General features: G+C 41.1%; 1 protein-coding gene and 1 long non-coding RNA gene across 2 annotated transcripts in view; both read left to right on the plus strand.

Moving 5' to 3' along the window:
• The window catches only part of LOC109542728 (potassium/sodium hyperpolarization-activated cyclic nucleotide-gated channel 1), a gene marked incomplete in the record, with an annotated part of 82,891 nt that overhangs the window by 33,019 nt on the left and 36,312 nt on the right, over positions 1-13,560 (plus strand). The window contains 3 exon segments of the mRNA XM_048662638.1: positions 9,606-9,767; positions 9,858-10,029; positions 10,090-10,254. Of these exon segments, the coding sequence (XP_048518595.1) occupies positions 9,606-9,767; positions 9,858-10,029; positions 10,090-10,254 (499 nt within the window).
• On the plus strand, positions 20-4,468 carry LOC125502946. Its single transcript, XR_007280622.1, has 2 exons — positions 20-251; positions 4,069-4,468. It is a non-coding gene; the product is annotated as an uncharacterized LOC125502946 (long non-coding RNA).

The following is a 13,560-nucleotide window of genomic DNA, read 5'->3' on the forward strand; positions in this document are numbered from 1 at the left end:
ATACAAACACATCAACTTTGAAATCAGCTGCCAGTAAAGCAGTATTTATTGCAATTGAAGTTTTAAATTAACCAGTTTTTACACGTTTGTTTGGGAAAAAGTGTCTTATTTGTTGGAATTGCCTCTCGAAGGACCCGAAAGTGTGACTTTGCGATTTTTGCGACTTAAATCGTTGGCGGGATATTAAGAGTGGGAAGTTTTGTGTGTGTATTAAGAGTGGAAAAACAAGAACATTCTACAGGGTGACCAAGGTAAGACTGCATTTCATCTGAAATTTCTAACATGTTTTTTAATCAGTTCGGTGCATTCTTCGCGTCCGTGAGCTGAAAATATCGTAAAATTTAAGACGCTTTGAGAAAATTTTATTTTTTTCAAAAATTTGACCTCCACCCTTCAAAAAATTTCGGGCCAAAAATCGAGATTTCACTTGTGTGTTTTCGAGCTCAAACGGTTCCTTTCGACGTAAGAAGTTCAGAAATATGCATTTATAAAGTGTTTGGATCAAAAATGATGAAGAAGTCGTCGGATAAAGATCGTGAACGCTCAAAAATGCTTAAAATCTGCCGAAAATGTCTATTATTTCAGATCTGAAACTTCTACCGTGCTTTTTAATGAGTTTTTCAAAAAATCAACCCCCGCCGCTTGAAAAATTTCGACCAAAAATCAAAATTTTACATGCGGGTTTTTTGGGCTCAATCGATTCCTCTCGACGAAAAAAGGTCAAAAATATGCATTTATAAAGCGTTTGGCTCAATAATAAAGAAGAAATAGTAGGGCAAAGATCGCAACGCTCAAAAAGCGCTGAAAATGTGCCGAAAAGTCTATTATTTCGGATCTGCAACTTTTTGCATGTTTTTCACATTTCATGAGTTCGTCGCATTGTGCGCTTCCGTGAGCTGAAAATGATGTAAACTCAAGGCATTTAAAAAAAAACCATCAACCCATCTACATCTCAATTTATGACTCTTTTATCTGAGAGACCCACTTTTAATGCTATGGACTTTTCTATGAGAGCTTTTAAAGTCTTAAATTACTGCAATGGGAAACGCGGTGGATTCCCATTAGTTAACAAAACGCGAGTAATCATATCCAAAGGCGGAAAGTTGGGAAAACATTCCGCTCTGGTGCGGTCGCTTAGCAAGTCGTCCCAATTTTCAAAAGAAAAGTGCCGGAATTGTAGTTTTTGCAACCAAACGACTAACATCAGTTTTGGGAAACCGGCATCCGATAGAGCCCTAATTTAGGCAAGTTTTGCCTCATTAATATCAAACCAGACACGCGTCCGCTTGCTGAGGGCGGAAGCTGACAAGAAGGTTTTGTTTTTGCGACCCAAAAGCGCGCCTCATTGAAATCCGGTTGCATATTATTTGATGATGACTGGCAGGGAAGTTTACATGAGACCAATTGAGACGCTGAAATTTCGCTTTTGTTGTTTTTGCGCAAACAACCCCTTTTCCAATTTAAATCAGCTCAGCAAAGTGAGGAATTTGGAAATTCCCTAAATTGATACGGAAATGGTTGCCACGCTAATGCCCGTTAGATTGAACCGATTAAGTGCAGCAAATGCAGCTGTGTTAGATGGCTCAGCCAGATATAAAACACAACTAAGCTGCTGTTAAAGTGTGGAGCGCGCTTTAGCGCACTATAACTGGCAAAGTTTCACTTTATTTCGCTTCTATTAAAGCCAGACCCAGTGGAAAACTAATTTCAATTTGAAAACTCATCGCCCTTATCGCTGCGCTAATTTTTTATTATTTTCCAGTGGAATGTTTTGGCACTTTGCTATATTAATCCATTTAGTCCAATGGGGTTTGTTTGCCGTTGTGTTCGAGCTGCGGTTTGCTTTTTGTTTAATTAAATCGCACGAAGGCGCGTGCAGTGTATTTTTTTAATGTTTTTGCAAAGTGCTGCGGGTTTTCAATGATGATTTGCCCGAATTTCGATGGTTTTTGGGTGCACTGCAGGTTTTTTATTTAATTTTCAGTTTGCTACTCAGATAAACCGAAACCTTTTGACATCTGCCCGGTTAATTGGCCCAAAATGTAAATAATGCTGCATGGCTGAGCCCGCTTCATGCCAGGGGAAAATATATTCAAATATTTGGGCCGCTAATGAAAAAATAGCCAGCGCTTGACAATTTAATCAACGCAATCTAGAGGTGGAATAAACGGTGATTTTTCTGTAACAGGGTTACAACGTTCCTGTTCACGTTGGTAATAGGTTTGAAAATGCGGTTCCAAAAGGAACATGTTCTTAATGCTTTTAAAAAATCTGTCGACCTTACAACGCCTATATAACCCTACTAACTTTCATTGCATCGTGTGACTGAATTTATATCTAAAAATGGCAAGCTTGCTTAAATGCAGGTGCACATTCTGCTTACAACGTTTATTATTTTACATTTCAACTGTGATGGAACTTATGTCTTAGACTCTAAATTTGGTCATAGCTCATATGCAAGTGTACATTCTGCTTAGTTTGCTGTTTATAGGCATATACATCTCGAGCTAAGTTTATCAATGAGAGAAATCCCCTTTTTTAAGAGACGGTTCCAAAAACAACCGGATAAATCTGCTAGCTGTAACTACGGTTTCAGGTTCATGTTTGTAACAGTGTTATTTTAGCGGTTACGTTTTAATACCGACCATCCCTAACGCAATCACGCCACACGGGAACAGGGCCTAATCGAGCTAATTAAAGTGCGAATTTATTTATTACCGTTCAGTGTTTCGCCCATTTAAATCATTATGATCAAAATGCGCCGCTCTCTTCGCCCGCTTCTTTGCAGCGCGGCTAAATAAGATTGCGGCAAACACCCAAACCCATTTAATTAGATTTGATATCCAGAGTGAGATTGGATAATTAAATTTCCTGCCAGCTCTAAGCCGAAGAAGTTGGGCAAAGTTGCCCGGTGGTATTTATTTGCAGTGGGAAGCGCCCCCCGAATTGCACCAATAATATTTAGGTAATCGAATCCTGCGGGGAAACCAACCAGATTCCGAACTTCTCAGGCTGCTTCTGTTTACCGAACATGCGAAGTTATGCGGCCGGCGGTGTTTTGTCTATTGGATATTAGTTGCAAGATCATAATGTAATCCTGACAAGGCTTGATAAATTTACGGCCGACAAAAACGCCCCGAGGCCGTCATAAATAACACTATTTTGGTTAAGCGCCGTTTCGCCCCATTAATATGGAGAATAAGTTTACAGAAGCGATCGAAAAATGATATAGAGAGACGGCTCTAATACATGCAGCCCCGTATAACCGGCTTCGATCAAGATATTACTGTCCGTAATACTCGGAATAAATTACGCTATTTTATATTACGCCGTTGGATAGAGGCTGGTCTCGATAGGTGAATTTATTGCAGTTGACGTAAAAGGAATTTTGGGTCCTCGGTAGCCTCCAGAGTCTTGAATGCTTTCCAATGCTTCGACAGTTTCATGAAACGCTGGCCCAAAAATGTACGATCGGTTTTGAAAATTCGTAACTTCCAAAGTAAATTGAGCAACGGCTTGAACATTTCTGCCTCTATAGAGGGGACTCCATTCTGATAGCGCGGAAAATTTCAAGAAAATCGCCATTTTTTTTAATTTTTAGCAACTCAGTAACTAGGGATAATCGGTATTTAACTTAACCGCTAAAATAACATTGTTACAAAGGTGTAAACTAAAACCGTAGTTACAGCTAGCACATTTAACCGGTTGTTTTTGGAACCGTCTCATAAAACCGAAACAGTTGAGCGCACTTTGAACCAGCTGCAGCCGTTTGCCGATTTAAAAATTGTTTTTGGGGCCGTCTCATAAAACCTAATTTATTCCTTTAATAAACTAAATCATTATTTGTCATTACTCTTTCTACCATCATCATCATTGAGCATGTTTAATGAAAAATTTGAAAAGTAACATGTTCCTTTTGGAACCGCATTTTGAAACCTATTGCCAACGTGAACTGGAACGTTGGAACCTTGTTACAGAAAAATAACCGGTTATCCATAAAAATTGAGTTATCCATAAAAACAAAGCTGTAGAAGATCATTTTAGTGTACAAATAAAGAAGATTTTTAGAACATCAAACGAAATACTAACGATAGACGGGATCGCAAATGACAGCAAAAAGGGGGTTTTTAATCAATTTGTGGAACAACTGGAAATGTTTGCCTCCCATAAAAAATTACAGTCCCAAGAAAATCAGGAATTGCAAAACAATTGCAGAAAATTTGATGTTTGGAAAGTGTGTAGCTGCTAGTCCAAAAATGGTAGTTTTACTTAATTGCCAGCTTCTATACAAGACGTGCAGGAACCCGCAAATTGTCCTTGCTTCAAAGACACTTGAGACTGAAAATGTTTGCAACGTTGCAAAAGTTGCATGACAAATTTGATCCCAAAAAATCCCTCCAAATAACTGCCTCGATAGTTTTAATTTGTTCCCAAACTTGTCTGCAATAAATCGAATAAACCGCCCCAATCAAAGCAGTTTAAAGACACTGTCTGCCTTTATTGAAAGCAACGGCTGCAAAGTTCCATGCCTTGACTAATCCAGATCGGTTTCGGTTTGCAACTTCCAGCCGACATTCAACAAGTTTGCAACTGACCGCCTATCAGCGCCCTGCTGATTTTGAGGTAATGCCGGCAATTTAAAAGATAAATAGCGCAAGAGGAGCTACGCCGTCGGAAGCTGCACTTATTTTCAGATCAGCTTCATTTAGAAGATTTCAAATTTTACGAGCTGATGGACATTCTTTGATTCAAAATATCTAACTAAGTTCGAGAGTCTTTTTAGGACATCCTGTAATGTTATTAAGCATTTTTAGCCGACAACTAACAGCAAAAAGTTGGCGCAAGCATCACTTAAAACGTGCGTTATTGAAAATATTTTACGCCCCATTACAACGTTGATTGACGAGTCGGTTCGCGCAGATAAATAACCCGGATTGCAGAAAGGATTTCTCCGGCAAATTCAATATTAAAGACGAATTTCTTTGCCGGAAATGTGAAGGGTAATAGAGAGCCACGGAGATTTGTATTTGTCTCTCTGCCTCTTCCGCTATTCTTTGTGCAAATATTAAATGTTCCCCGCGTTGTTTGTAAATGTGGGTTTCCATTTTCTTGCCGTTGCTCCCCGATCGGGTTTCCAGATTGTTTAATGCCACTTTTGGGCAACAGTATTGATTTCTTCGGTATTTTGCTTTCAACTTCCAGAAAATTCGGTCACTTTGTTGGTTAAAATTAGATTTTCATGAAAAATCTAGCAGTAGAAGACGGACCTCTTGGCTTCAGACCCGGAAAATACCCAGTTGCTACCTGCATTTGTTGGAAAACTAAGGATTTTCAAAAAAAAGGCAACATCTGTGCGAAAACCTTAATTTTAAGAGGGTCTGTAATTAGTTAGAAAAATCAGCATTTTTTACTATTTTACCGAAAACTTTCTCGTTTTAAGCCCCAACGGTTCTCTATGTTTAGGGAAAATTTCAAGTTTCTACGGGAGTTAGTTTGAGAGTTAAGATTTTTTTAAAGAATGCGCCCAGCTGTGGGAAAACCTTCATTTTGAGAACGTTTTTGGGGACTTCGAAAAAACCAGATTTTTGTGCGATTTTCATGAAAAATCTAGTAGTGGAAGACGGACCTGTTGGCTTCAGACCCGGAAAATACCCAGTTGCTACCTGCATTTGTTGGAAAACTACGGATTTTCAAAAAAAAGGCAACATCTGTGCGAAAACCTTAATTTTACGAGGGTCTTTAATTAGTTAGAAAAATCAGCATTTTTGACTATTTTACCGAAAACTTTCTCGTTTTAAGCCCCAACGGTTCTCTATGTATAGGGAAAATTTCAAGTTTCTACGGGAGTTAGTTTGAGAATTAAGATTTTTTTTAAGAAGGCGCCCAGCTGGGGAAAACCTTTATTTTGAGAACGTTTTTGGGGACTTCGCAAAAATCAGATTTTTGTGCGATTTTCATGAAAAACCTAGCAGTGGAAGACGGACCTGTTGGCGTCCGACCCGGAAAATACCCAGTTGCTACTTGCATTTGTTGGGAAACTACGGATTTAAAAAAAAGCAAACATGTGGGTGAAAACCTTAATTTTAAGAGCGTCTTTACTTAGTTAGCAAAAATCAGAATTTGTAGCTGGTTTACTGAAAACTTTTTCGTTTTGCGCTTCATCTGTTCTCTATGGATAGGGAAAATTTGTTGCTACAGGAGGTAGTTTGGGAGTTATAAATTTTTGAAAGGAAACGCCCAGCTGGGGGAAAACCTTCATTTTGAGAACGTTTTTGGGGACTTTGCAAAAACCAGATTTTTGTGCGATTTTCATGAAAAATCTAGCAGTAAAAGCCGGACATGTTGGCTTCAGGCCCGGAAAATATCCAGTTGCTACCTGCATTTGTTGGGAAACTACGGATTTTCAAAAAAATGCAATATCTCGGCGAAAACCTTCATTTTAGGACCATCCTTAATTAGTTAGAAAAAATCAGCATCTGTGGCTATTTTACCGAAAACTTTCCCGTTTTAAGCCGCAACTGTTCTCCATGTCTAGGGAAAATTTCAAGTTTCTACGGGAGTTAGTTTGAGAGTTAAGATTTTTTTTAAGAAAGCGCCCAGCTGGGGAAAACCTTCATTTTGAGAACGTTTCTGGGGACTTCGCAAAAATCAGAATAAAAAATCAGCATTTGCAGCTATTGAAATAAAAACTCCAATAGACTGAAGCCCTGAATCTGCTAGATTATGGTCATTAAATATAGGAGTTTGCAGCCGTTCCTAAAAAAACCGTTGCATTTTCGCAGTTCTTCTAGCGGTGCAAACGGCGGGATTAACATAACGAGTTTTTAAATTTGATCAATTCAAATGTATGCAAACTGGTCCTACATTCATGTGGGCACTAAAAATCTGCCACATTTTTAGCAGCGATATTTTGCAGAAAATGCCATCATCCGTCTGCGACTCATTTTCCCGATGGCTGTAAAGAGTAAAAAGCTTAACCGCTTTTATCGCATTGCGTCTCATCGTAATAGAGTCTGCACAAGGCCGCTATTCACAACGACAATGAGCACAATTCCGCTTTAATAATAATGGCTTAATTAACGGCACGGTGTAAACAGCATGCATATGTACCCAATTTGGTTTTCTATGCGTCCATAATTACCTTTGTCAGTGCGAGCGATAATTCCGGTCAATTATATTGCTCCGGAATTGGCTAATTCCGGCCCACGGCTAAAACACATCAAAGAAATGAGCTGCAACAGTAAACCATAAACTGCAGCTTTATTGGCAACTCCTTCGGCTTGGGCAAATGCGACGCCAAAGCTGCCAATTAGTTGAAAACTTTCCGGCCGAATCTTTGATAGTTTGCCAGTTTCAGTGGTTTTTCGATTAAACTTTAGCGGCCCAACTACAATTGTGGAGAGGCGCAAAATTAATTTCTAGCTGTTGTTTAAGGAGGATTGTTGCACGTTCTAGTTTTGCTGGTTTAACGATTCAGCTGCGGTCAGCCGAACGTGATTTTTTTGGAAATCGGTTTTTGACTTCGGTCATTCGCTCAGCGCGAGAAGCCTCAAATGACTTTGTGCTACCTAGTCTGGTCCAGAGGGTATAAAAGAGTTGCAAATTTTCGTATGTTGTTGTCGTTTTATCCGGGAAAATCCCCGGACTTTGAGATTAAATTCAACCAACAGCCACCCTCCCAATAAAATCAGCGTTATAAAACTGGAAGAATGTAATGAAATCACCGACAAAACATAAATCCGCGCCGGCATATTCAAAAGTTAATCTGCCATTTAATATTTCATCGATCCTGAACATGGTTTACGTGTCGCTGGAAATAAATTATTTGCGTTGAGTTTCGCTGGGTTTTCGAATATTTAGGGCCCTGGGCAATCGATCAATAACCTTAGCTGAAAATACGTTTTCGAATATTTCTCCGCATTCTTGCCGGCAAACCTTTCGGGCACTTTGTTGGTGCCGCTAACCAGCCCGGCTGCAAGCTTTTGGCTCATATTTACTGCACTGATTGCAGCAAATGCTCATAAATGTGTAGCCAGCGGCATAATTTTGCAATCCATTTTGTATTTAGCGTCAATATTTGGCATAATAGATCAGATTTAGTGGCCCATAAATACACATTAATCGGCTTCCAATGGCGCTACGCTCAATTGACAGTTGTTAATTTAGCCCAGTGCTTATTAAAGGGGATTATGGAAGTTTTCAATGTGCTTTGATATCTTGAAAATTGTCGCCGCAGGCATTTTTAGGAAAATTAGCACTAGTGAGGATCAGCTGAACCACGGATCGCAACAGTTCCTTGCGAAGCACCAATGACATGGCCGCCACGCTCGCCCGATCTCAATCCTTTGGATTATTTTGTTTGGAGGACATCTACTATCAATCCTTTATGAAAGGGAAAACGAATAAAAAAATCAAGCAACCGGAAAAACGAAACTACTGTGTATTGAGATCGGTCAAGAAGAAATTCTACCGAACGATGGCCTAAAAACCCGAAAAACCCATTAGTTTCAAGAAATGGCCTTGACAGTCTATTACTTTTGATTTTCGAAAAGACGATTCGGCGAAAGTCGCTTTTGGGCAAGACAATGCTGATTTTTCTAACTAATTAAAGACGGTCCTAAAATGAAGGTTTTCGCCCAGATGTTGCCTTTTTTTTGAAAATCCGTAGTTTCCCAACAAATGCAGATAGCAACTGGGTATTTTCCGGGTCTGAAGCTAACAGGTCGGGCTTCCACTGCTAGATTTTTCATGAAAATCGCACAAGAATCTGATTTTTGCGAAGTCCCCAAAAACGTTCTCAAAATGAAGGTTTTCCCCAGCTGGGCGCTTTCTTTAAAAAAATCTTAACTCTCAAACTAACCCCCGTAGAAACTTGAAATTTTCCCTAGACATGGAGAACAGTTGGGGCGCAAAACGAGAAAGTTTTTAGTAAAATAGCCACAAATGCTGATTTTTTCTTACTAATTAAAGACGGTCCTAAACTGAAGGTTTTCGCCCAGATGTTGCCTTTTTTTGAAAATCCGTAGTTTCCCAACAAATGCAGATAGCAACTGGGTATTTTCGGGGTCTGAAGCCAACAGGTCAGGCTTCCACTGCTAGATTTTTCATGAAAATCGCACAAGAATCTGATTTTTGCGAAGTCCCCAAAAACGTTCTCAAAATGAAGATGCAAGCCACTCGTGCTTGCGAAACGTCAAGAAGATTCTACCGATCGACTACCTAAAACCCCGAAAAACCCATTTATTTTCGTCCCTCTGTTTCTTCGAAACGGCTCGATGTAGGCACCTGTTCCATATTTCCAAAGTTATCCAGAAGTTAGCAACATTGAACCTGAATCGCCCTTATAAAAACATCCTAATGCACATACATCGCCGCCAATGGTTGCAATTTCCTCTAGACTTGAAGAACCATTTTTCACTGCCGGAAAGAACCCTGTTGAATCGCAACTGCTGCTGAAACAAAGACTGGCAGCAACAAGTATTTGCCTCTGTCAAAGCGCTGATTTAATTTTATTTTCCACCTCAGCGCTCAGCTGACAAGGCGGCAGCAGCCCTCGAGCAGGGGCGTGCGCCATTATTTTCAACGGGACTTTTGCATTGTTGCAGGTATTATCACATCGGGTGGGTGTATGGTGGGCGAGCGTTTGAGAGTCAGTGGCGGGGGCTTGGACTCAGCTATCAACCCCCCCGCCCGGACCACTCAGCACAAGAGCAGCACTGAGAGCGTCAATCGCGTCCTGAAAAGCGTTTCCAAGCAGAGTTTACTCAGTAAGTGTGGCCCACCTTGTGTGGATTAGGGCGCAGTCGGTAGCAATCAGGGTGGCCAATGAGCTACAAGTGAGTTTGTTTCTGTTCAAGACCTGGTGGGGTGTAAGCTCGGAATGTCCAAATGCGGCCCATCGGAGCGAAGCAGTTTTCAACAGGAAAGTTTCCTTTTCTCCTCGCGTGACAGCTTGCCGGCTGCCTACGTGAACAGGGCGGCCAACATCAGTTCGGCTAGTGAATTAGATTTATCTAGGAAACATAGAAGGTAACATCAGCAGCTCCATTCAGTCATCTTTCACATCTTCACGCTTGCGATCATTCCCAGAAAAGACTTGAGAAGCCGCTTGAAATTACCCACGAGCGTAACGTTGGCCAGCTCGGGCGACGGCCCCATTTTAAGCAACTGGCGCTCTGCCACTGGATCAACTGCCGGAACTCATGCCCCCTCAACCAACCATCTGAGTAGCAGCAGTTGCAACGGAACAGAAAGGTAAGCAGCAGAAACGTCTGCAGAAGGCGAGTCTTTAGGTCGAGAGTGTGTTCGAATTGAACCAAACTGCTGGCGAATCTGGAGCTTGCATGCTGCAGAATGGGTTTATTGGTCCCGAATGACAATGCCGGCGTCGGTCGTTGCTGCCTGCAAAGCGTCGCGACGCTTTATTACATATTTCGCGCCGAATGACGCTGTTTATGCGCCTCATATCGGGTGACGTGCCAATGTTCCGTTTTACTTTAACTGGCAGACCGGGCGACAGAAACAACTTTGAGTTAACGTTTCTTTTCCCAATTGAAGCCAAAGAATCCTAGACTCCAGGCTCAGAGAGTTAACTAGAGAACCCAGCTGAATCTACGGTTCTTAAAAGCGCAAAAAAACTGCTCTGCCAGCATCATGCTCTATAACTATCAGCGCCACCAGCCAAGAGAACGACAAATTTAAATTTCCGGACCGGCATGGAAAGAGCCTCTTAACACAAAGTTGGAAAATTCACTTCAGACTAAAACTTCAGGCGTTAATCTGCTGCAGGAGAGAAATGACGAGTTTTTGAATCAGAGCCTACACAGCGCCACCAGAGAGCTCAAAGTGTGCACTTTTCAAAAATTTTTCAACGTCCGCTCAAATCACTGGCCAAATCCAAACTCGCCCTAGATATAGAGCCATGTTCGCTCCATATACAGCAAAAACTTCAATCGTTTGTCTGTGGTGGGAGCAACATCACGAAGTTTTTAATTGGTTCCTGCACAACGCCACCAGAGAGCTCAAAGTGTGCACTTTTCAAAAATGTTTCATCATCCGCTCAAATTTCTGGCAAAGTCGAAACTAGCCCCAGATCTAGCACCATTTTTGTTCTATATCTAGCAAAAACTTTAGGCATCAATCAGTTACAGGAGCGAAATGACGACTTTTTCAATCAGAGCCTGTAAGGCGGCAGCAGAAAGCTCAAAGTGCGCACTTTTCAAAATTTCTCATATAATCGCTCAAATATGTGGCCACGTCCAAACTTGTCCCAGATATAGCACGATCCATGCTCTATTTGTAGCAAAAAAGCCCATCATTCATCTGTGGCAGGAGAAAAGTTACGAATTTTTTAATCAGCGCCTGCACAAAGGCAACAGAGAGCTGAAAGTGCGCACTATTCAAAAATTTTCCATTATCGGCTCAAATCTCGGGCCGAGCTCAAGCTCGCCCCAGATATGGAACCATCCTTACTCTATATCTACCGAGAACGTCACGTGTTGATCGGTTGCAGGAGGAAAATGACGATTTTTTTTAGTTAGAGCCTGCAAAGCGCCTGATAGAGAGCTCAAAGTGCGCACTTTTCAAAAATTTCTCAACAACCTGTCAAATATCTTGGCAAGTCCCAACTCACCTCAGATATCGAACTATCCGTGCTCTATATCTGACGAGAACGTAAGGTGTTAATCGGGTGCAGGAGCAAAACAAAGATTTTTTTTAATCAGAGCCTGCACAGTGCCAGCAGAGAGCTCAAAGTGCGCACTTTTCAAAAATTTCCCAACATCCGCTCAAATCTCTGGCCAAGTCGAAGCTCGCTCCAGGTATAGAGCCATCCTTGCTCCATATTTGGCCAAAACTTCAATCATTTATCTGCAGCAGAAGAAACATAAGACATTTTTGAATCAGAGCCTACACGGCGACAGCAAAGAACTCAAAGTGCGCACTTTTCAAAAATTTCCCAACATCCGCTCAAATCTCTGGCCAAGTCCAAACTCGGTCCAGGTATAGAACCATCCTTGCTCCATGGTTGGCGAAAACTTCAATCGTTCGTCTGCGGCAGGAAAAAAATGAGGAATTTTCGAATCAGATCCTGCACGGCTACAAAACAGAGCTCAAAGTGCGCACTTTTCAAAAATTTCCGAACATCCGCTCAAATCTCTGGCCGAGTTCAAACTGGCTCCAGATATAGAATCGTCCTTGCTCCATGTTTGGCGAAAACTTCAATCGTTTATCTGCGGCAGCAGAAAAATGAGGAAATTTTGAATCAGAGCCTGCACGGCGACAATAGAGATCTCAAAGTGCGCATTTTTCAAAACATTTCCAACATCTGCTTAAATCTCTAGCAAAGTACAAACTGACCCCAGACATAGAGCCATCCGTGCTCTATATCTGGCCGAAACTTCCGCCCTCTATCTGCAGTCAAGCGGGCCCCCAGATGGTTTTGGGCCGAATTATCATCCGAATGTCCATCGGAACTGCAAAAACAGCGCGACTTTGCTTAAGCAACAGCAAGAAAGTCCAAAAGGAAAAAGCTACAAATTTTGGAACTTCTAATACCTGCAGAGCCACCCGCTAAGAACACGACAAATCATTTAAAACCCTGGCCAGACCAGAAAACCCAGACATAGAAAGTTACCAACCTCTTAACCCAGAGTTCAAAAATTCACTTCCTTCATCAGTCTGAATTATTTTTACAAACAGCACAAAACTCCAACCATCAACGCGGAAGTTTTTCGAGTACTTCAATTGTAGTTGCACTTTAATTAAAAGTTACTTTCGTAGCAACTTGATTGATTTAATGCTCAATGTGGACAAGTGCGTTGGAGTAACTGGTTTCTTTGCAAAGCTAAGGGGAAGTTGCATGTTAATTAGGCTACTTAGTTTCATTTGAAGCACATCGACAAGAAAATGCATTTATGTTGTACACTATTGAAGTTCCTCCATAGAAACTTTTCCCAACTTTGTGCCCGCAGCTATAATTCATTAAGAATGGATGGTTTCCAAGCTAATTGGATTTTGCAGCAGATAAGTATTGTATACTGCGGTAAATAACGGATTTGAAAAACTTCATGACTTGCTAAAGAAACTTAAAATTTTCCTACCGAACCAACTTTTTAAGGCTTATTATTTTGCAAGTTGGAAACTTTCTGGAGGGGTGAGAGTCCAAAAAATCGATAGTTCAAAATTAAGGGCGCCCTATCTTCTAACTGCCTATCTGTATGGCCGCAGCTAAACAATTGTGAATTAAGCACAAACGAATAAATTTTGCTCAATGGCTCCTAATGTGGCGTGATATTGATTAGTTAGATGAGCTGACGCCTTAAGGCCTTTTGCACAAAAGCTGTTAAGCAGCGTAGCCAAACTATTCCGCTGAGAGTAAAAACGCCGGATGGCTTTTAGGTGGATGCCAAAAAGTTCCTGCACTGTTTCCGGTAAAATAACCAAACAACTTGAGTCATATTGAGATAAATCGCTTTTGCAGTCACACAGCCGACAGGGAAGTTTGGAAGTTGGCTTTACCCATTGTTGTCAAAATTCATCTATCTTCCCAGTTTTAAATAT

This window comes from Dendroctonus ponderosae, unplaced genomic scaffold, assembly GCF_020466585.1.
Source record: "Dendroctonus ponderosae isolate FM_Combo_2020 unplaced genomic scaffold, Dpon_F_20191213v2 Dpon_F_20191213_11, whole genome shotgun sequence".
NCBI classification, from domain to species: domain Eukaryota; kingdom Metazoa; phylum Arthropoda; class Insecta; order Coleoptera; family Curculionidae; genus Dendroctonus; species Dendroctonus ponderosae.